We start from the raw sequence: 23,377 nt of genomic DNA on the forward strand, positions 1-23,377 counted from the left end.
TCAGAAATCCGCCTGTCTCTGCCTCCCAAGTGCTGGGATTAAAGTCGTGTGCCACCACTGCCCAGCTTTTCAAGTGTGGCTTTCTTTCTTTTTTCTTTCTTTCTTTCTTTCTTTCTTTCTTTATTTATTTATTTATTTATTTATTATATGTAAGTACACTGTAGCTGTTTTCAGACACCGAAGAGGGCATCAGATCTCATTACGGATGGTTGTGAACCTCCATGTGGTTGCTGGGATTTGAACTCAGGACCTTCAGAAGAGCAGTCAGTTCTCTTAACCTCTGAGCCATCTCTCCAGCCCTCAAGTGTGACTTTCTGTGTGGTTTCATCTCTTTTAGTCTTGTTTTGTTTTGTGGTTGATACAGAGTCTTATTGACAGCTGGCCTGGAGCTCACTAAGTGAAGACACAGCTGGCCTCAAACGTGAGGCCATCCTGCCCATCTTCTTTCTCCTCACTTCTTCATTACCAAAGTTAGCTGGAGACCTGTGTGCAGTGGCTCCCACCAAAAAAATCTCAGCACTCGGGAGGCTGAGGCAGAAGGATTGCCATCAGCGCAAGCCCGACTTGGCTTATAGAGTTAGACTCTACCTTTTTCTGGCCTCCATGGGTACGAGGCATAAAAGTGATAGATAGACATACATGCAGCAAAACATACACATAAAAGCAAAACAATAACAACAACAACAACAAAACCCAAACAACCAAAAACTGCCTCTGGGCTCTGCTGAGTATGTAAAACACGAACACCATCTCTGTCATTTGGATTCTCAGCTGGAAGGAGACAGGAGCAGAGTGAGTCTACGGTCACAATGTCCTGTGTGGTCCACCAGGTGTGAGCACTCAGGGCAACACACAGGGGTGGCGGGGTGCTCCTGGAGACACATCCTGGGGGACCTCGTAGCTATGGCGTCAGTGTTGTTTTGCAGTAAGATGACTCTGATCACCCAAATCTCCAAGGCCTGACTGAAGCTGCTCTCCCAGGAAGCAAAAATGTAAAGTTATGCCATCTCTCTCTCAGGTCACTGTCCCTATCCTTGGTGATCAGACAGCAGGTGTGGACCTCCTTGATATTGTGTCATCTGGGAATTCTGCGGTTACTAGGGAGATGAGACTCTGTTCCACAAATGCCCTAAGGAAACAGGGTGGCTCAGCTCTCTGAGGGACAGCTTGGTGCCTTGAAACTTCCTTCTCTGGGCCAGGAAAGAGTGGTTTCCCATCTCATGCCAATCTGCACACACAGTGGAAAGCAGGCTTGACACTAAGGAGAAGGTGCCTCCCATTCAAGTTTCTTGCGTTCTTTTCAGTGCTGGGGCCTGGGTCAAAGCTGTGTGCTGCTGAGCTCCAGCTCCTCCCTTGTTACTGACTGAATGGACTCAAAAATCTTTACAGCGGGTTTGGGTGTGGTGGCGCACATCTTTTGCCTTAGCATTTAGGAGGCAGAGGCAGATGGATCTCTGTGAGTTCCAAGCTAGGCCAGGCCACATAGTAAGACCTGTGTCACAAAAAGAAAAAAGAAAGAAAAAAAAAGAAAAAGGAGAATCTCACGGGTGCTCTTTGCTCTTTCTTCATGGTGACACTTTCCTCTGTGAGGTGACAGTGGTGGTTGGATGGGTCTAGAAATCTTATTTAAACAACGGCTCAGAAAGAACCCAGGTGTTTCAGCCCGGCCTTCTGTTAGTGTACGGGCTCAGTTTCAGAGCTCATGGGCAATATTTTTTGAGAACTCCCAAATAGAACAGATGAATCTGGTTCAAATCAGTGGGTCTCAAAAAACAAGCAAACAAAACAAAATGGCATGAATGTGAGAAAGGACTCGAGAGGGGGCATGGGATGACAGGTGGGAGAGACATGAGAGGGTAAGAGAAGAAATTGGGCCTCAAGGAGGGCATGGCATGCTCACTGAATCACCAAGGAACTGTGGGTAAAGCCCAGCCTGACCCCACAGCCTGAAGTGGCATCCTCTGCACTGAGCTGTCTCCTTCCACAGTTTCTTCTGAGCTTCCCCCACAAGATGAAATAAAAGTTAAGGAGATAGTGGCAGGCTCTGTGTGGGGTGGGTGGGAGGCCGGGGTGGGGGTGGGGAACTGACCGTTTAAGGTGTTCCTGTGGTGCGCATCTAGAAGATGAAAGTACTCCATCAAGGCTTTCACGTTTCTCAAAGACAGCAAACAGTAGATTTTGTCCATGTAAAGGTACCACAGGAAAGATCCCTGAGTCAGTTTCATGGTGGTAGCTTTCAGCCAGAGGCTCTGGCAACCTGATACGGAATGGAGAATTCTGTCTCAGAACTAGAATGTTGGACAGGTTCCCCAAGATGACCCGGCAAAACTGGAGGGGACCAGAGTGAATGCAATGGCTTTTCACAGCTCTCCAGCTTCACTGTGGGTCATTCCTGACTTCTTGTGACATTTTTCTTTGCCCCTAAAGCAGCCATTCTTATCACAGGCTGCCCAGATTAGAAGGGCCACCTGAGGCCAGTGCCACAGCATCTTAGAGAGCCATGCTAGATGGTGTGCTCATTAGGAAGAAAAATGGAGACTCATGTAGGGGCCCAGAAAGATCCTCAAACAAGTATATTAATACAAAGCCAAAGAGAAGAAATGCATGTTGATATAAATGTTAAAATTATATAATATACACATATATAGCAGTATATTCTCTACATTTGATTATATATATATACATATATATATGTATATATATACATATATACATATATGTATATATATGGAGAGAGAGATAATGTCCCACTATCAATATTATCCTGGACCACCTAGAACTTACTATGTAGACCAGGCTAGCCTGGAAACTCACAGAGATTTTCTTGCCTCTGCCTCCCCAGTGCTGGGACTAAAGGCATATGCAACTATTTTCAAGGACTTTTTTTTTTTTAAGATTTTATTTGATTTTATTTATTTTATTTAGTTTTTTGGTTTTTTTGAGACAGGGTTTCTCGGGGTATCCCTGGCTGTCCTGGAACTCACTCTGTAGACCAGGCTGGCCTCGAACTCAGAAATTCACATGCCTCTGCCTCCCAAGTGCTAGGATTAGAGGCATGTGCCACCACTGCCCGGCCTTTATTTTATTTATATGAGCACACCGTGGCTGTTTTCAGACACACCAGAAAAGTGCATCAGAGATTCCATTAGAGATGGTTGTGAGCCACCATGTGGTTGCTGGGAATTGAACTCAGGACCTCTGGAAGAGCAGTCAGTGCTCTTAACCATTGAGCCATTTCTCCAGCCCTCAAAAAGGAAGTTTTAAAAGGCCAAAGTGTAGTGAGCCAGAAGTAAAAGCAGGATGCCTGCTTAAGGCAAGTCAGCAGGGTTCCCTCTGCTTTTTCACAGTGGATGGTTTCAGGCCTGTCCAGAGGAGAACCAGTTAGTAGTTCACGCTTCTTTGGGCATCTGTCACTCAGGTCAACAGTGACCAGTTCAGACCAGTCCTGCTCATGGACATTCATTCCACCCATCAGGGTTCCTGGGTCATTTGGAAGCAAGTCTCAAACAAAACAGCTTCTGTGCAAATGTTTGAGTGCATATTCTAAAAAGCATGAGTCTTACTGTTATCACACCACACTGCAGTAGTCATCTCTAACACCCTAAAGACTACGTCAGCATTCAGTTTCCATAATTGTTTCTGAAAATTCTGAAGAGCACTGGCATGGTAGAATATGCCTTTAGTCCCAGCATTCAGGAGGCAGAGGCAGGAGGATCTCTGTGAGATCAAGGTCAACCTGGTCTACAAATTGAGTTCCAGGGCTACACAGAAGAATCCCTGTTCTTGAAAAAAAATGGGGGGAAAAAGAAGAGAGAGACAGACATCTAAAGACTTCAATCGGGCGGTGGTAGCACACGCCTTTAGTCCCAGCACTTGGGAGGCAGAGGCAGGCGGATTTCTGAGTTCGAGGCCAGCCTGGTCTACAGACTGAGCTCCAGGACAGCCAGGGCTACACAGAGAAACCCTGTCTTGAAAAACCAAAAAAAAAAAAAAAAAAAAAAAAAAAAAAAAAAAAAAAAGACTTCAATCAGGAACCCAGATCTGTGGATCTATTACGTTTTATAAACCATTTCATGTTTCAAACTTGGACCTTTCTTTTTCTTTTTTTGTTTTTTAGATTTTTGGTTTGTTTGTTTGTTTGTTTGTTTTGAGACAGGGTTTCTCTGTGTAGCTCTAGCTGTCCTGGAACTCACTCTGTAGACCAGGCTGGCCTCAAACTCAGAAATCCATCTGTCTCTGCCTCCCAAGTGCTGGGATTAAAGGCGTGCGCCACCACTGCCCGGCTACCTTTCTTTTTCTTATAATTTGTGTTTTAAAACTTTATTGGTTATGGTGTGAATATGTATATACACAGATGTGTACACCATGGCGGTGGACCTTCTCCAGCTCACAACACTCCTTTTGTATATGGTTATCTGTCTGTATACATATGCACATAGATGTACATGTATATACGATGGACACATATATGTGTGCATACGCACCTTTGTATCTAACTTTATACATTATGGGACCCTCTGATGTTATTACTCATTGGTTAAAAACACCAGCCAACACCCTGGACTTATGACTGGTGTGTGCCAAGGGTGAAGTAGTCTTGTGAGACAGATCCCTTGACCTGGGGGTCTATGCTAACTCCCAGTGTCAGAATTAAGTTGACTTGTAGGATACTCCCAGCAGTGTCTACCACGAATGCCAAGATGTGGCAAAATTCCCACATATTTAGTAAAACATGTCTTTTGTTTGTTATTGGTTTACTGAATTTTATTTGTTGGTTCTTGAGACAGGGTCTTGTTTCGTCTCAGGCTTTGCTTCCTGGATGCTGGGATTACAGATGAGCACCATTATGACTGCTGGTTAGGTTGTATGTGGATGGGAGTGTTTGTAAGGGAATGTAGACCCAAAGAAATAGATGAGGAAACTCATTTGTAGGAAAGTGTGGCCAGAAAGGATTAAGTCATGATTGTAAGGGCCAGTTCAGTCAATTCTCAGCATCTCTGTGCCTTCACCTTCGCTCAGGGACAAGAAGGGGACCTATTGAATGAAGGACAACAAAGTGACGTATTTTGAGGTCAGATGTCCTGAACTCCGTCATTTCCATGTATCAGCTTTATTCATAATAACCAGATGGGTAGAACACAACCCCAGCTGTCTGTCCCTCAAAGGTTGATGGACAAAGTATTAATAACTGTGGTATATCCATACAGTAGAATATGAGTGAGCCACAGATACATGCAACATGATGAATATCAGAAATGTGTTGAGTTGGGCTGGTGAGATGGCTCAGCAGGTAAGAGCACAGACTGCTCTTCCGAAGGTCCTGAGTTCGCATCCCAGCAACCACATGATGGCTCATAACCACCCATAATGAGATTGGATGCCCTCTTCTGGTGCGTCTGAAGACAGCTACAGTGAACTACACCCTGGCGAGCAGGCCAGAGCGAGCAGGGGCGAGCAGGGCCTCGCAGAGGTCCCGAGTTCAATTCCCAGGAGCCACACACATGATGGTTCATGGCTATCTATACAGCTGCAGTGTATTCATACACATAAAATAAATAAAATAATCTTAAAAAAAAAAAAGAAATGTGTTGAGTTAAAAGAAGCCAAACACAAGCTTCTGTGTTCCACTGTGTGGCTCGTGACTGAGCACTCGCCTCGAATGAGCCAGGGTCTGGCTTTAATCTCCAGTGCTGGAAAGATAAATTGGAAAGGAACAGGAATGGGAACTGCCTGAAGAGGCAATGGACACATTCCTGACTGTGGGACAGCCCAGTCCTGGTAAAACTCCTTAACAATGACCCTTAAGGGAGAGCATTCCTACTGATAGGAATGAACCTCAAAGAACTTGATTCTTGTTCTTTTGAAACAGGGTTTCACTATGTAACTCTGGCTGGTCTGCAAGTTGAGATATAGGATAGCTTGGCCTTGAACTCAGAGAGCCGCTTTCCTCTGGTTCCTGAATGCTGGGATCAAAGATGTGTGCCACCATGCCTGCCCTAAATTGATTTTTTTTTCCCCTTTAAGTGTTATTGATGTTTTTGCCTGCATGTATTTCTATGCACTGCCCTCATGCAGTGCCTGGGAAGGTCAGAAGAGGGTGTCAGGTCACATGAAACTGGAGTGACAGATGACCGTGCACAGCCACCTGTGTGCTGGGAATAAAATCTTCCTCTGGGAGAGCAACCTTTGAGGTGACGTCACTCCGCACCTTAAGCTGACTTTTCTTTTCCTTTCTTTCTTTTTTTTCTTTCTTTCCTTTTTTTTGTTTGTTTGTTTTTTTTGTTTTTGTTTTTGTTTTTCAAGACAGGGTTTCTCTGTGTAGCCCTGGCTGTCCTGGAACTCACTCTGTAGATCAGGCTGGACTCGAACTCAGAAATCTGCCTGCCTTTGCCTCCTAGGTGCTGGGATTAAAGGTGTGTGCCACCACTGCCTGACTTCTTTTTCTTTTTAATGACTCACAGTTTCTCTGTGTAGCCCTAACTGCCCAGGAACTAACTCTATAGACCAGTCTAGCCTTGAACTTGGAGATTAACTGCTGGGATTAAAGGTGAGCACCAACACCGTCCCACTAAATTGAATTTATTTATTTATTTATTTATTTTGGTTTTTCAAGACAGGGTTTCTCTGTGTAGCCCTGGCTGTCCTGGAACTCACTCTGTAGACCAGGCTGGTCTCGAACTCAGAAATCCGCCTGCCTCTGCCTCCCAAGTGCTGGGATTAAAGGCCTGTGCCATCACTGTCGGACAAATTTATTTTTTTTTTAAAGTTAAAAAATTTGGCTCACCTTGGGGGTGTTTTCCCTTCATGGAGCATGTTTCCCATGTACAAGAACCCTCAGTAGCAGGGCAATACCACACTCATATGAAGAAAAAAGCAGCCCAGGTCATATCAATATTATACATACTTACTTGCCTGACAGAAGCCACCATGGGGAAAGGTAACAGATGGGTGAAAGGTTGGCAGAAACATTTCCAATATCTAAACACAACAAGACAGTATGTTTAAAAAGTGAGATGCTCAGCAGAGCCTGGAGGCATGAGTTAATAATTCTGAGTTAATCCTCAGGACCCACACAGTGGAAGGAGTGAACCAACTCCTGCAAGTGGTCCTCTGACCTCCACATGTGAACCCATGCACTGGAAAACACACACACACAGAGGAATGCACACACAAGTAAATAAACAATAAAATTCCTAGACTCGAAAAGATAGGAAATCTATTTTTTTTTTTAATGGGCAAGAAAAGAACAAAATGGTAAGAAGATGCTGCAGAGCCCTAGTTTCACCTTTAAATTCCCAGCATTAGGGAGGCAGAGGCAGGAGGAGTTCTGTGAGGCCAGCCTCAAGTAACAGGACAGCAAGGACTACATAAAGAGAGCGACCCTGTCTCAAACAAAACACCCCTCCAGCCCACCACCCCCGGCAAATCCAACAACACAAACATGGCCAGCATCTCAAAGACGCTGAAAGGCTGTAAGAAAATTGTGCAAACTCAGACTCATTCGTTGAGATAAACATCAAAAGCACTATTATATTGAACTTACTAATTTCTATTTTAAGTGGTTCCAGAAAGTAGGGTAGGGGAAGGGCACGGCCCTTCATTCACTAGATCAGTGTGAGGCCCTGTAGCCAGAGACAGTGGAGGAAAACAACCCTGATACAACCTAAGTTTTAAAGCAGCTCTGGTTCTGTTGAGCCTTTTAACTCCAGCGTGGTTTTTGCTACATAAGTTACACACCCCTCCCGCCCCCAAGACCTTACAAAACAAAAGTTACTGGTGATTCGCTGCAAGTTTCCGGAGTTGTTGAACTGTCCGTGTAGTTCCCCCTCCTCCTCCCCCAGCACCGGGCATTTTCATCACCCCAGTGAGATTCCCCATCGCCCTTTCCAGTCAGTCCCGGTTGTCTGGGAGCAGAAGCCAACCCTTAGCCGGCTCTCCACAGCGTTGCCTTTTCTGGACCGGTCAAAAAAATGCAGTCATACCTCGTGCGGTCTTTGGGTCTGGCTTCTTTCATGTAGCATGACATTTTTAATGGACCTTTCCATTTTTATCCTTACTTTGTTTTCTTCTGAGCTCCCGGGATTGGTTAGCACATTCACCCTCTGTCCATCCGGTATAGCTGCACAGACTTCAGCAGGTCCCGACCAACTGAGTGACAGATGCGCACTTAGGCTGGTCCACGGGCCGACTCAACGACAACAGTTTTGCATGACATTTCCTTCTTTTAATTATAAAATTTCTCCGCAGTCACTCAGTGGTGGGAACAATTAGAACTGGAGCAACCTTTATTCGGGGCGTTCTTCACATACACCCCCCTCTCAGCACATTGCATTTACCCTCCAGCCGGCTTTCCGAGTACGGAACAGCACTTGGCGCTTGCGCGCGGCTCAAGGGAAATTTTCGAAGAGTCCGGAGGAAGGGCAGCAACAATTTAAACGCTTCCTCGAGTTAAGGGTGCCCGAGTGTGAGACCCTCTTGTTCAGGAAGGAAGGGTCTCTGCATCTGCCCAGCCTCCAGCACAGTCACTAGAACCTACGTTCTGATACCAGGGAACGACACTGCAATATGCAGGACGCCCACAGCCAAGGTTAGAGAGGGATGAGGGTCTTGCCTCCAGGATATAGGAGGACCATCCTTGGAGATGACTCCAGTTTTATCTCTAATGGGGCTTTTTAAATTCGCAAAATAACTAGAAAGTTTTACTTAATAAGGAATATATTTGCTAACCTACCACGAAGCCTAATAGGTCCTAAAGGGACTCTTGTTTCTTGTCCAGAGTCCTGGCCGTTTGTGGCTGGCGGGGGCGGAGAAAGCCCGAGTCTGGGGGCGCGTAGCCTCGGGGCTCTGCTTTCTGCTCGGCGCAGAGGCAGCCCGAGACCTGGGTAGAAAGTGTGGCAAAGACCACCTAGGACCGCGTGGACTTTGAGGCAAAGAGCGCCGAGGACCGGGGTGAGCCCGGGGTCGTCGAGGGGTGCAGGCGTCCGTCTCGCGCGGGAAGCTGGGGAGCCAGAACTCGGCGGTCCCATTCTGTGCGCTGATGCACCAGCTCGGAACCGACGGCGGTTGCAAGACACCAGCTGAACTCCGGAGGTTGGGGGTTCCGGGAGGTGCGGCGGGCCCAGGGGCGGGCCACTGGGCGGACTACAGTCTCCAGAGTGCCCCGCGGCGCGGGCGGAGCCGCGAGCTCCCGCAGCCAATTGAGGGGTCTCGGGGCGCCACGGAGCAGGTGGAGCCGGCGGGGACAGGCGCGAGCTCGGGTGCCGGGCGTCCTGCGGGCGGGTCCAGGAGGGGGCGGGGCGGGGCGGGGCGGGGCGGGCGGGCCGCGGTTCCGGCAGCTCCCTGCGGCGGCGGGCGCACTCGGCCGGTGCTGCGCTGCGGGGAGGGTGGCTCTCCCAAGCCGCGCGTCCCGTCGTCGCGCTCCTGATCCAGCATGGCTTTCGCCAATTTCCGCCGCATCTTGCGGTTATCCACCTTCGAGAAGAGAAAGTCCCGTGAATATGAGCACGTCCGCCGGGACCTGGACCCCAACGATGTCTGGGAGATCGTGGGCGAGCTGGGAGACGGCGCCTTCGGCAAAGTCTACAAGGTGAGGGTCCCAATTGCTGAGCCTGCCTGGTCCTGCGAGCCCCTGACCCCCGCGCGGCTGCTTCTGAGCACTTCCTGTGTGCCCCGAACAGGGCACAAAGGGACGTTTGTAGGACTGAGGCATCCCCAGGATCACGGTGATAGGGACACATCTTTTAAAGAGGGACTGTACCGATATTGTGGAAATGTTCAGGCTCTGGGTTGTGCCTGGGAGGGTTGGGAGTTGAGGACACTCCTCAAGATGAGCCTGCGACCGGTACTCGGGGAGGGCAGAGGGGCCCTGGAGTGAGTGAGGACAGGCTTGGGATTAGAAGGCTCAACGGAAAGCGAGGACAGGGGCCTGTGACTGCAGCTGCAGGGCACAGATTTGGCTTCTGGACGCCTGAGTCACCAGAGGCTCCCGGTCTGCAGTTACCTCTCCCCTGGAGGAAGACTGGCTGAGGAGGAGTGGGTGGGGCAGAGATGATTCCACATAGACACGTGTGCAGACGGACAGCTCCTGGGGTTTGGTCCTCTGAGCCAATTCTGAGTGCCTAGGTTGTTGTTCAAAGTACCTAACTCATCTTGACTCCACCCTTTCTCATTTCCTCCAGGAAAAAGTCTTTTCAGCCCCTCCAATCCCCACCCACACCCCCGAACCTTCCCGGTTTTGTAGCCTTGTTGCTCAGGCTGGTCTCCCAACTCGAGATCTGCTTGCCTCAATCTCTGGAGTAGCTTGGACTTGGCCACTACGGTATGGCATCCTCTACTTTTATTAGGAGACTCCCATAGTTCAGCTGCCTTAGCTGCTGCCCTCCTAAACCATATGCCACTGTCCTTGGGGCTTCTGTAGTTGGAGACCACACTGACCCTTTCAGGATCTTGGACCCCAGAAAGGGCCTTTCTAGCTCCCCAAGTCAGGGCTTGCTCACTTTGACTTGAAGTTGATATGCAGAGTTGGTCAGTTTCTCACTCCAGAAGTGTGCTCCCTGGGAGAGGTGGGATAGCATCATTGGGAAGCTTGTTAGAAACTAAGTCTCTCAGACTCTCAGCTGGGCGTGGTGTGCACACCTTCAATCCCAGCAGAGGCAGGCAGATCTGAGTCTGAGGCTAGCCTAGTCTACAGAGTGAGTTTCAGGACAGCCTGGGCTACACAGGGAAATGCTGTCTCTGTGTTGCAGAGGACAACAAAAAAAGAAAAACAAAACAAACAGAAAGAAGCTAAGACTCAGGCCCCACTCAGCACTCAGATTCCAGTGCTCCAGCGGCTTGGAGCAGTGGCAGTTTGGAGGCCAGTCAGACCCTTGGAGACCTCCTCTCTGAGTTGCACTTCCTGTGGGAGGGCTGAGGAACCCCCGCTAGGGCAAAGTTCCCCATTGGGAGAATCAAGCAGAGGTCACCTGGCATTCCCACTGAATGGAGCCCTTTGGCGGAGGGGTTTGCCGGTATTTGAAGGCTACCAGGCCTGTCTACCCTTTCATCTGTCTTTCAGGCCTTGCTCCTCTGCTGCATTCTCCTAGCAATGTCAGGAAGTGGTCCCTAGCCTCTTAGCTCTCTCTGATACTGCCTGCTCCTGCAGAAGTGTCCGGACCACCATGAGGGCCCCCAGCCTGACTCACTGTCTCTAATGTTCAGCTGTTTTTCCGTGCATGCCCTTGGCTCTCCATAGTGTTTTTTTTCTCTCTCCCTCTCTGTTAGGGACATTGAGTCACCTTCTTGTGTACCTAGTATGTGATGCTCTCAATTGTTACTTCAGATCCTCTCCATTGTTTGCAAGTTTCCTGTAAAGTGTCCTGCTAGGCTGCAGGGCCTGTCTGTCTCCAGTTTGCCCTTCATTCCCAAGTGTTCTGTTCTGGCTTTCTACAGTTCTTTTTTATTTAAACTTGAGAGCAGAACTTGCTTTCTAAAGGGCAAGAGTCTCCATTGTTGTTTCTGCTTGCTGGGTAGAACTCCTCTGTTCTCAGGCAGTTTCAAGGAAAGGACCTCTCCGGTCACCCACTCTTTTGCTGGTTCCCATTCTCCAAGGCATATAGACTCCTTTGAAGAGTCACCTAGTTCCCAAAGCTGGGAGATGGCTCTGAGGCAAGACAAGGGAAAGGGAGACTTCGAGAGTCATGTGACAGCTGGTGCTCTTGGACAATTTGTCAGGGTTGGTGATGGGTTGCCTGTGCAAAGATGGCCCCTGAGACTCTAAGGAGCAGAGACACCTCTGTTGTGCAGTGCTATGCCTTGCATGCAGCTCATCTGTGGTGATGCTCGCATCGAGTGTATGGAAATGTGATGTGTAGGGCGGTTTAGGGTGCATTGAAGAGGATGACAGGTGACTCGCTCTTGTGTAACTACTAAAAGATGCTCTCTAGTGTTACTTTAGAACACATTTGAGCATTTTAAAGTTTCCCATAGAACATCCTGCAAGGCCGGCAGGAACTCATCTGTCTTTAGATTGCCCTCTCTCTTGATTTTAAGTATCTTTTCATTTTGTGTTTAAGAGTTTTGTTTTGCTTGTTTTGCTTTATTTTGGTTGAGACAGGATTTTCTGTGTGGTCTTGGCTGTCCTGGAACTCACATTGTAGAGGAGGCTGGCCTTGAACCCAGAGATCTGCCTGCCTCTGCCTCCTGGGATTAAAGGCATGTGCCACCACTACCTAGCAGGTTTTGTTTTGTTTTTTTTTTTTTTGTTTTTATATTTGTGTGCCCATAAGTGTTCAGGTACCCATGCACATGTGTGTGAAGGGTAGAGGTTGACGTTGGGATTCTTTCTGAATCACTCTCCACAGTATTTTTTGAGATGGGGTCTCTATTGAGCCTGGAGCTTACAGATTGAGCTAACTGCCTGGTCTGAGAGCCCCAGGGATCTTCGAGCCTCTGCCTCCTCGTCTTTGGGGTTACAGGCTTTGTACTGTCAGGCCTGGTACTGGGATCTGAACTCAGGCTTGTTCTTGAGAGGCAAGCTCTTATCAATGGGGCCATCTTCCCAGTCATTAATTATGTGGCGTTTTGTTCAACATGGCTCTGGAAATGGTAGGTTAATACCATGCATGTGTGATCTATGCCTAAACACACTGTGGAACCCAGGTCATCTAGGATTATGTAAGTACGTGCTATACTTCCTGTATTGACAGAATCACCTGAGGATGCATTTGTCAGATATGCCCCCATTATTGAGTGACATATGTCTGTGTTGTCACCTTGACCTTAGCATGTGTTATGCCGTTTTAGCTCAAGTTCATTCCTGGAGTCCTTGGCCCCTCCTGGAGGACTTCAATAGGCTTTTTTCCTTTTTTTTTAAACTAAGACCTCTCAAATCAAAGGCCATGACCTCTATCTACTGTCTGGTTCATTGGCTTGGATTTTCTGTGTAATCTTGGCTGTCCTGGAACTCTGTAGAGAAGGCTGGCCTTAAGCTCAGATACTTGCCTGCCTCTGCCTCCTGAATGCTGGGGTTAGAGGTGTGCACCTGCGCGCGCACACACACACACACACACACACACACACACACACACACACCCTCCCCCCACTCCCCTCTGTTTTCTGACAAGTCTTTGTCTGTCTGCCTCAGCCTGGAGAGAAGGAGACTGATTTAGTCTAGGCATCCTCACTCCATTCTTGTGTGATGCAAAGTTGGTTCTGAAAGAAGATCATTTCTGGTTCATTACTCGATTTCAAAATGAGGCTCCTGGGTGACGTGTCTTCAGAGTTCTTGTCGTGAGCAGTTGTCTTCTCTGAGGTGGGGCAGAGGGGAGAGGAAGTGTTTCGTCTCTACAGTGGAACTCACTGTCCTCTGCACAGCCTGGTGCAGAGGTGCTGGCGAATCACGTGTTCCAGTGCTTTGAGAGGGCCACAGAGGAGAAAACGGAAAGGGCTAGGCTAGGGCGAGGTGGTGTCTTTGCTTATTCTGGGGATTGCTTTGGCTCTCTAAGCTTTTAAAAGGTTAATTTGTAAAATCAAAATGGTGGTGGGAGAGGCAAAATGACTAAAAAATAAAGTCACCTTATGTTGATAGATTACTATGTTTATATTCTTCAGTACTGAATCCAAACACTTGTGTACTCTAGGGAAACTTCCTACCATGGATCTACGTCCCCAGCCTGGATTTTTGTGTGTTTCTGGTTTTCTGAAAGAGGGTCTTTCTGTGTTCCCCAGGCTGACCTCAAACACCTGGTCTTAAGCAGTCTTCCTTCCTTCATCCCCTATGTGGCTGGTGATACAGGCACAGGCCATGGCCTGGCTGCCTTTTTTTTTTTTTTTTTCATTTTATTTTTAAACTACTAACAAATTGCAGGGCGGTGGTGGCGCATGCCTTTAATCCCAGCACTTGGGAAGCAGAGGCAGGCGGATTTCTGAGTTCGAGGCCAGCCTGGTCTACAGAGTGAGTTCTGGGATAGCCAGAGCTACACAGTAAAACCCTGTCTCAAAAAAACAAAAACAAAAACAAAAACAAAAACAAAAAAACCAAAAAAACAAAAAAACAAAAACCAAAGATTGATCAATAATTGCACACCTTTAATCTCAGCACTTGGGAGGTGAGGCAGGCAGATTTCTGTGGCCAGCCTGGCTTAGAGAGTGAGTTCCAGGATAGCCAGGACTATGTAGTAGCTTCTCTATGTAGAGAAGCCCTGTCTTAAAAAACAAAAAACAAAAAACAAATCAACTAACCAAATAAATAGAATTGATCAATTCTTGTCTTATCAGGGACTACAGTTGTTGCTTTATGTGTTCTGTAATGTAAGACACATCCTCAGAAGCTCAGATCTGTGCAGGCTGACCTTGTGTGGGTAGGGAATCTATAATACGGCAGTAAGCAGGAGGTAAAGGAAGGACACAGGTAGAGAAGAGTGCGGGGCGGGTGGCCTGCTGTCAGCTCCCCCGCCCCCGTGTGTTTGGGGTGTCTTCATGTGTTTTTGCAACTCCTTGGATTTGCTCTGACCAGCTGTCATCCACCACTTTTCTGCCTTGCACGTAAGTCAAGGTGACTTTAGTTCCCTAGCATGTCAATGGCCTTGCATCACTTTCAAAGTTAGCACTATAGCAGAGCTGACCAGAGGGTGATTTTGAAGATACAATGAGAGAAATTTATGGAAGGCCTTTTGCTGCCCTCCCTTGCCTCAGAGTCCTTGTGCGTCCCCAGAGAGTGGGGGGACTTTGGCAGCTGTGTCCAGACTTCGGGTGTCCTCGGGTCTGCTGGATTTGGAAGCCAGGCTGGCAGTACTGGGGCATCCGTCCTTCTAGGCCAGCCCCACCCCCGGGCCCCCCCTCACTGTTGAAAAGCCTGAGTTTCCGCCTGGCTCCCCTGGGGCTGCCCAAGGCCTCCTGTATCCTCCTCCTCCTCCTCTTCCTCCTCCTCCTCCTCCCCTACTGGTCCCTTCTATTCCTACTCCGGAAAGGGATCTGCCCCTAAGCAGTAACCTTGTTTCCTCTCAGCCTAGTATTTTTAAACTCAAGTCCAAGCTATTGTGAGCAAGCAGTTCCTCGCTCATCAGAAAGGCTCCTGATGTCCCTTGAGGGTACCTGGCAAGGGTCGGCTTCTGCTCGCTCGCCTGCTTCGCAGATGGCTTTGGTCAGCTCCTGACACGGTGGGCATTTCCCAGCAATCTCAGAGTAGGCCTGGGTAGGAATGGGTGTAGCTAGATGGAAGGAGGGCTAATGTCACCCCACCCCCATCTCTTGAGGTCACCTAGATGAGGAAGAAAGCCCTAGGGCCATCTGAGGGTACCCTAGGGCAGCTGCTATGGATGATGGTAAGATCTATGTTTCATTGTGACTCCAGTGGCTTCCTCTTAGGTGAGGCTATGGGGGTGGGGGGCAGTCCACAGAGAGGAGTGGCTTTTCTCCTGGACCCCTCCCAGGCAGTCCCAGGGAAGGTCTTGGCTTGCCACTGTCACTTATCTGGGACAAGGCGGAAAGACTTGCAGCTCAGCTGTGGCACCTGGCCTTCCAGCCTGGGCACCATTGATTGACATGGGCGGCAGGGCCAGTCTTCATTGGGTCACCGGAACATTGTTCTGGTCTCAGAGGGAACAAGCAATCCTGGGACCAAATGTGAATGCTGGCGCCCAGAACACAGACCCAGGTTGTTCCGTGCTCACCGAGGAAGCGGGCACATGAGATGTGTATTAGTCACAGAGCAAAATAAGTTATAATCAGTGTGTCGGTGGGGCCACGGATAGGTGGGTCCCAACTGAGTAGGGAGACTCTGCTGTCGGCATCAGATGATTTCTGGGGCGCTCCTGGCTTTGGGGTTGGTGAGATCTGGCAGTCAGCTGAGAATACATTTTAAGGTCTTGGTAGTTGCAGGGATGTTTAGGTTAGATACAGGGATGGACAGTAGAGGGTTCTCAAAGGGACTGAAAGTAGCCCAAGATAATTTGTCTTTTGTCCGCAACCTTTTAATTCTCCCTCACCTTCAAGTTTAGTCCTTTGGCCTTGTAGAATTGCTAACACAGACTCTGACACAGCCTGCCCCTTCCTTTTGCTTCCCCGAACCCCCTCCTGGGATTTCAGTTTACAGTCATGGGCCTGCTTTATGCCTTGTAGATGTTCTCAACATCCCGGCTATATCCAGTCTCCTCCAGATGTCAGAAGCTCCCCCCCCCCCCCCCCCCCATCTCAGTTGTGGCTGCCAAGACTGTCCTGAACACTGTCACGTGCTTCGGAGCGTGAGGGGGAGGCAGAGTCCTCCAGTTAAAGAGATGAGTATATCTGTAATATAGTTCAGCTGGCTGTAAAGTTGCCTCTGCTGTCCATGGGAATTGGTCCTAGGACTCCTTCTGACACTGGCACCTGAGCAAGCTTCATTTTGTCATATAAAGTGGGAGTATTATCGGCACAGCGTCCCTTCTGCTCTCTGTCATCTCTGGATAACTTCTAATGCCGTGACACTGAATTCCTGTGTAAGTCTGCACTGCATTACTGGAGCACAAGACCAGAGAAGAGCCTGCATCTGTTCAGTACAAATGCAGTTAAAAAAAAAAAAAAGGTTTCTAATCCAGGGTTGGATGTGGAAGCCACAAGTTTGGGAGGGTTAACTGCATCTTCTGCCTCCATGTGTTACATGAGAAAAGTCTCAAACCTCGGTGTTAGAGAGGTGAGAGTTCAAATCTTGGCTGCCGCCCCACTTAGCAGTAGTGCCATGGGAGAGGTGAGTGGCTTGCCTCTGAGCTTCAGTTTTCTCTTGTGTGAGTGGAACTGATAAGATAGCCACCCTCAGAGCTGTCGTGAGAGTTAGCCTCCTGCACCACGGAGCAGCGGAGGTGAGGGTGGGGAGGGTAGGGGAAGGGTCGGGGTGTGTGGTATGGCATGGTGTGTCTGAGCAGTTGCTTGGAGGACAGCAGCCTCCAGCAGTCACCGTCGACTGGGGGCTGCCTGTCAGGAGATCCTGAACAAGGACCACAGAGCCTCGTGAGTGGGAAGCTACCTGTGGGCCCGGCAGCCAGAAAGAAGGCAGAGAGAATGAATCTGGGCTGTTGAGTGGGGAGGCATGAAGACCCAGGTTGGCCACAGCCAGCTTTTGAGCTTGTTGACCTGAGGTTGGGTTTGTGTGGCCTCCCCCAGGCTAAATCTGATGCTACTTGACCTCAGCATTTGAAACCAGGAAATTGCTCATAGCAGACCCGAGGTGGATCTCCTCTGGAAGCATCCTCATTGATTGATAGCTTTTAGTGTTCCTGCTGGGTCACAGCTGTAGGAGCAGGGGAGCCTGGCTGCTGTCCCCGAAATGTCCCACAGACCACAGGAGCCTCACAGGGGTATTTGAAGGTATTTAAAAGAGTGACTGGGTAGTACAGTGGTCATTTTAGCATCTGACAAACATCAGCAGATACGTTCAGTTTCCTTCTGAAGTCGCCACATGTAAGTGTACATCTGTTCAGACCCACATGATTTCTGGTGCTCAGATGTACACTGTATTGAGCAACCCCAGAGCCAGCCTGGCCCTGTGGCCCTGCATCTCTGGCCCACTGTGTTCCTCTCTCCCCAGAGGCCAGTGGGTTTCAAGCATTTGAGTGGGCATGCTGGAGGCAAGGTTATGTCCGCTGGTCCCCTGGTCTGCATAACCATATACTGTAGCTGTATAAAATGCAGACAGTTATGATCACAGAGCTGGAGGCTTGGGAGACCAGGATAAGGGCTCTTATAGATTTGGTGTTTGGCAAGCCTACTCATTGTGTGTTCATGTGGTAGAGGGGTGAACCAATGCCCTTGAGCCTACTTCTGTCAAGATTCCCATCCTATTTACAAGGGCCTGACCTTTAACCTAATCCCCGGGCCAAAGACCCAGACTTTTAATGCTGTCATCTTGGAGTTAGGATTTCCATATATAGATTTTTTTATGGTATTAATTATTATTATTTTTATTAGATGTTTTCTTTATTTGCAATATCTCCTTTCCCAGGTTCCTCTCCAAAAAAAAAAAACCTAAGGCAAACCCCTGTTCCCGCTCCCCAAAATATAGATTTTTAAGGGGGACATAGACATTCAGATCATAGTGGGAACTTGGTAAAGAGGACCCTGAGTGACAAACTAGGAAGTTAAATATGTCAGTTTTGACCTCAAATAATGTCCTTTTCTGTCATCAGCCTCAAAAATCAGCATATATAATGTCAGCAAGGTTCCTTATATGGATGGGAGAAAGGGGACAAGGCCATGACCAGAAAGGGGCAATGATTTATCTGAGGATGCAGCCAGGTCTCCTGTAGCCCAACTGTGGGAACCTATGAAGGCTGGGTCCGACCGGCCACTTTATGGAGACTGGAGCAGCTCCGTGGGGTGGAGGAATTCCCATCCGAGGTGTGGTTAGGACCTTAGTCAGAGCCTAGAATTGGCAAAGCGCTAGTGCAGGGGCCACCAGTCTACAAGGAGGTGCGTGCTGAGTGCGGGGGTGGTGGTGGGTTGGGGTGGGAGTGGCACTTTTGTCAGGGATTGAGGCTGGAAGGAGTACCTGACTCTGCTCCTCCTGGGTTGTATGAGGCAGAGAAAACGGGTCACCTCTGCCTGCTTTTCATTCACCCCAAAGGCTGCAGTAATGATGTAACTGGATAGGAAGGGTCCTTGAAGGATGTGACAGCCTGTGGTCAGTCACCAGCATCCGGGACACTGAGAGCTCAAGTGTTAGCTCATGGAATAGCTCTGGACCACTTTCGGGTTTCCGAGCCTTGCAGGTCTCTGCAGGTGGGAGGATTCACTCTTACTTAGTTATTGTCGATCACCATTTTTCTCTTCTCTTCTCCTTCAGAAAGGCAGGGGATAGTCAATCCCCCCATTCTACTATACCTGGTAGGGCAGAGGCCCAGAGATGGACAGTGGCTTTTTTTAGTGCCACACACCCTTTCCATGACAGGACTGAGACTTACTCCCAGGTCTTTCTGGCCCAGGCTCTGTACCTTTTCCCTGCAGAGAACAGAAGGAAAGCATAGGTCATGTTAGGCAGAGAAGGTTGCTTTCCTGCGATGTCTGCTCATGGCCTTGTAGATTCTGTGTCTAGAAGCATGACCTTCTTTCGGAGCCTTCTTCAAGTGGATGCTGATGGTGGCCTCCGCTCCAGAGGAAGTGGTAATGGGCAGGGCTGCAGAGGAAGTGGCTGGGGGCCTCCAGAGGGCAGACAATGATGAAGGTTCTTGTCACCCTCCTGGGCCCTGGTGGGTGGGTGGGGTGGCTGGGAGGCAGGACCTGTCATGGGGAGATACACCCCAAGGGGCCTCCTGCCCTTCCTCCTCAGACACCTCCCACTCCTGTCCTCTTCCTCCCTTCCCTTTTCGCTTCTGCTTTCCTATGTTGCAAGTTTTTTTTTTCTTCCTTCCTCCACAGCTTGCTGATTCTTTTGTATAAACCAGCATGGTTCTTAGCAGAGCCAGAATTAAGGGGAGGTGAAGAGCTGGCTGGGGCTTTGAGCCTCTCACTGGTAACTAGAGGGTTAACTCTACCTGGCCTGACAGGAGATGTCTGGTGGAGGAGATGGGGCCCCAGAAGTGTTGAAGGGAGGCGGTGTTTTGAGACTGGACCCTTGCAGGGGCTGCCCCTGCTTCCTTACCCTCCTCACCTCAGCGCCTCACAGAACCACACGGGCTCCATGTGCACATCGCTCCCTGTGTTCCTTCGCCCTCTCCAGTGGACGTAAAGTCCCCTGGGGGACAGGATAGGTTGGGCTGGAGAGAGAGCAGTTAATTGGAGAGGAAGCTGTTGGGTAAAGGAATGGCTTCTTTGGTTTTGTTGATGTTGCTTTGTTTCTTAGCTTTTGGTTTTTTTGAGACAGGGTTTCTCTGTGTAAGTGCTGCTGGCTATCCTGGAACTTGCTCTCTGTAGACCAGGCCTGTGTCCTGGATTCAAACACACAGAGATCTGCCTACCTCTGCCTCCTGAGATCATATCTGTGCGCCACCACTGTCCTGGTGAAGAAATGACTTGCAATGGCTGAAGCTTAGCAGGCTGAGCACAGTGGCTGCCATTACTAGTATATTTCAGAACCGTTAGTACCGAAGCTTTAAATGTTACACACGTAGACACACACACACACACACACACACACACACACACACACACACAGAGAGCTCAGATATAACAGTTATGTGCCACACAGTGGATTCAGGACTCAGCTCTTGGCTTTTCCCTACTGTGTTTGGGGCCTGAGATGAGCCACCTCATGCTCGACCTATGTATAAGTCGATTGTTATTATTTAAAACATTTTAAAAATCATATTTACTTTGTATGTGTGTGAAGGTTTTGCCTGCATGCATGAACGTGCGCCACCTACGTGCCTGTTAGATTCCCTGGAACTGGGGTTATGAGAGGTTATGAAGCACCAAGTGGGTGCTGGAAACGGAACCTAGGAATTCATTGCAAGAGCAATGAATGTTCCTAATCACGGAATAATCTCTCCAGCCTTTGTATTTTTATTATTTTTTTAATTATGTGCGTGTGCATGTGCACACACGTATGCGCACAAGAGTGCAGGTGCCTCTGGCAGCCAAAGGAGGACACTGAATCCCCTGGAGCTGTAGTTGCAGGTGGTTGTGAGCCACCTATGGGCGCTGGGAACTGCCCTGCTGCCCTGCAAGAGCAGCGCATATTCTTAACCCTTGAGCCATCTTCGCAGTCCCTCATGCTCAGTGTTTTGAGCTATAAATCAGAGCAGGGCTTGGCTCTGCTGGTGGAGCGATGGGGCTGGCCCACAGGTGCTACCCAGCACAGAGAAGGCCAGACAGACAGCTGCTGTGGCTGTGGTCCCGAGTCTGGGGCTAGCCTTCAGATGATTATGGATTGCTAGGGGGTGACAGACACGTTCCCTGGAGGTCCCTCATTGCTTGTGCTGAGGCTGCCCTGGCTAGATGCCAGGGATGGGTTCCTAGGGTCAGCCTGTGTTTACTGCTCTGTGGTATGAAGATAAACCTGATTTGCTGGAGATAAAGAAGGCCACCCTGGGACTGGCGTGTTCATGAGGCCTCAGTACAACAGACAACCCAACCCAGAAAGCCACCAGAGCTTTGGGAATGCCAAGGCCCCAACTCTGACTGCCCCATGGTAGGGGGTTTAGGGTAGCTGAGGGCACCCTGGATATCAGAGAGGCAGCTAGACTGTTCTGGAAGCAGGAACCAGTGTTGGGCCTTGTTGGTTTCTGTTTTCCTTTCTGGAAAGCTCTGCCTTGTCTGGGAGACCATTCTTGGCCTTCTGAGGTAGGTGCCACTGTCCAGGCTGGTGGCCCCTCTGTACCGGCATGCTGCCCTGTTTGTCCTCGGAGTCTTCCTACCTTTGTTCAGAGTCTTGGGCTCTTTCTGAAGGATTCCAGGCCTGCCCCCCCTTACCTTCAGAGGCAACAGGAAATCCAAGAGGGCCAAGGACGTGGCTGGGTGCCACTGTTAGTGAGGAATTTAGTGCCCTAGGTGCCAGCATTGGCCTCATCCAGAGTCTGGTGGGGCTGTCCTTCTGTAGACTCACTAGCCGCTGCTGGAGATGACGGTGGGAATGGTCTGTGATCCAAGGCCATTGGTGATGTGAATATGGGGGACTTGATCTCAGCATGAGAAGGAGTGATGGCGCTTACCTGTGCTTGGGAGCCCGGGAGCTTTCCTCAGGTAGAGGGAGGATACCTGATGGGTGTAGAGAGAGGCTGGATAGGAGAACCAGCTTTAATGCTTTAGTGCAGCTACAGTGGAGGTTTATTCATACACGCGCGCGCGCGCGCGCGCGCGCGCGCGCGCGCACGCATGCGTGCGTGTGCACATGCACGTGTGTGTGCATGTGTGCGTGTATGTGTATGTCCCTGCACAGATGTGCACTGTAGGTTTAATGGTGTGCATGCATCACAGTCTTGCTGCATTTGCTAGCACAGTGTCTGGAGTACAAGCAGCACGCCACTTGGCTGTACATTTTAAAGTAGTCACAGAGGTTTTTGGTTTGTTTGTTGTTTATTTATTTTATTTTGTTTTCTCGGGATCTAACTTTATAATACTTGGCTGTCCTGGAACTCTCTATGTACACCCAGTTGGATTTGAACTCAGAGATCCACCTACCTCTCTGCCTTCTGGGTGCTGGGTTTAAAGGTGTGTGCTGCCACATATGGCTGGCTCAACAGAAGCCGTTTGAATTTTGCCAACACACAGCAGCGGTCAGTGGATGAAGTGACTGTCACACAGACCGCTGGATTGTCACATACATGTGTTGATCAGTCTCACTGGACCCTATGAGTATATAATTATCCCGCTCTGATTAGAATGTAAAGACACTCAAATGTAGAGAAAGTAGAGTGCACCATTTAATCCCTTTTTGTTAATTGGCTGGGCCTGTTCTAAGTCCTGTTGTCAAGTTAGCTCAGCAGACCTTGGGCAGGAGCCTTCATGTCCTTAATGTAGAAAGTTACACAGAGAGGAACACAGCCTGCTGCAGTCACTGGCGCAAGGGTCAGCCTGGGCCGGCCGCCTGCCCCTGTGCTGCAGGCAGAGAGATGCGGAGAGGTAATCATTCAAAACGCAGAAAGCAGAGGCTGGGATTCTTTTGATTTTTCTTGTTTGTACTATTCTAGTTTTAAGGGTTTTTTTTTTTGTGTGTGTGTATGTACTTGTGTTATTTTTAGAATATAAATAAAAAATAACATGGAAAGTACTGTGGATTGAAAAATAAAACAAAAAGACAACAGCAGCTGGGAGGTGGTAGCGCACCCCTTTAATCCCGGCACTCGGGAGGCAGAGGTTGTTGAATCTCTGTGAGTTTGAGACCAGCCTGGTCTAGAGAGGGAGGTCCAGAACTGCAGGGCTGCGTGGAGAGAAACCCTGTCTTGAAAAAAGCAAAAACCAAATCAAACCAAACCAAGTCACCAGTACCATGCTCGTTGTGTATAATTCTTACAGGTCTGAGATGGGAAACTGAGATGGGTGGGTCAAATGATCCCTGAATTGTAGGGACTAAGGGATGTTACTATAAAGTGCAGCACACTCTCCCTCACCTCTTTTTAGGCAGGAGGCAGCCTGACAAAGATGGAGGTTTGCCCCCCAATGATATCTTGGGGCTGGATTCCCCTACCATATTTGAAAAACTGGGATCCAAAGGTTCCCACATGCCTGGCCAAGTTGGAAGGGTTGCTGTTCTCCTCGGCCAAGGCCACGGCTCCGTATCTTTGAGGCCAATCCTGTTTGGGTTTGGTCCCAAGCCAAAAGGGCTTGGAGGCTTAGCATTTCCTGGCTGTGCCAGGGTGGCCCAGCATGCATCTCCTCCTGGGAGTGTTGAGTGTGCGTCTGTGGGTCTGTCACTTCTCTGCTTTTGTGCCACAGAATCTTTGCTGTCTTCAAGTGTCTCTTCTGAAACTTGGCTGGCTCGTTTGTCAGCGAG

The 23,377-nt window shown here is 49.1% G+C and overlaps 2 protein-coding genes and 1 long non-coding RNA gene across 3 annotated transcripts in view; 1 reads left to right on the top strand and 2 right to left on the bottom strand.

Moving 5' to 3' along the window:
- Efcab9 (EF-hand calcium binding domain 9) overlaps nt 1-2,278 on the bottom strand; it is a 5,497-nt gene extending 3,219 nt beyond the window's left edge. The window contains exon 1 of the mRNA XM_031352170.1: nt 2,090-2,278. Coding sequence (XP_031208030.1) covers nt 2,090-2,225 — 136 coding nt within the window. The 5' untranslated portion in view covers nt 2,226-2,278. The remainder of the gene's footprint in view (nt 1-2,089) is intronic.
- A 7,031-nt stretch (nt 2,279-9,309) lies between these two features.
- Nucleotides 9,310-23,377, top strand: part of Stk10 (serine/threonine kinase 10) — a 102,812-nt gene continuing 88,744 nt past the window's right edge. Inside the window, exon 1 of the mRNA XM_031350595.1 lies at nt 9,310-9,586. Coding sequence (XP_031206455.1) covers nt 9,431-9,586 — 156 coding nt within the window. The 5' untranslated portion in view covers nt 9,310-9,430. The remainder of the gene's footprint in view (nt 9,587-23,377) is intronic.
- Nucleotides 10,020-11,244, bottom strand: LOC116076738. Its single transcript, XR_004113089.1, has 3 exons — nt 11,184-11,244; nt 10,497-10,553; nt 10,020-10,118 (listed from the first exon to the last, which is right to left on the bottom strand). It is a non-coding gene; the product is annotated as an uncharacterized LOC116076738 (long non-coding RNA).

This window comes from Mastomys coucha, unplaced genomic scaffold, assembly GCF_008632895.1.
Source record: "Mastomys coucha isolate ucsf_1 unplaced genomic scaffold, UCSF_Mcou_1 pScaffold5, whole genome shotgun sequence".
NCBI lineage: Eukaryota > Metazoa > Chordata > Mammalia > Rodentia > Muridae > Mastomys > Mastomys coucha.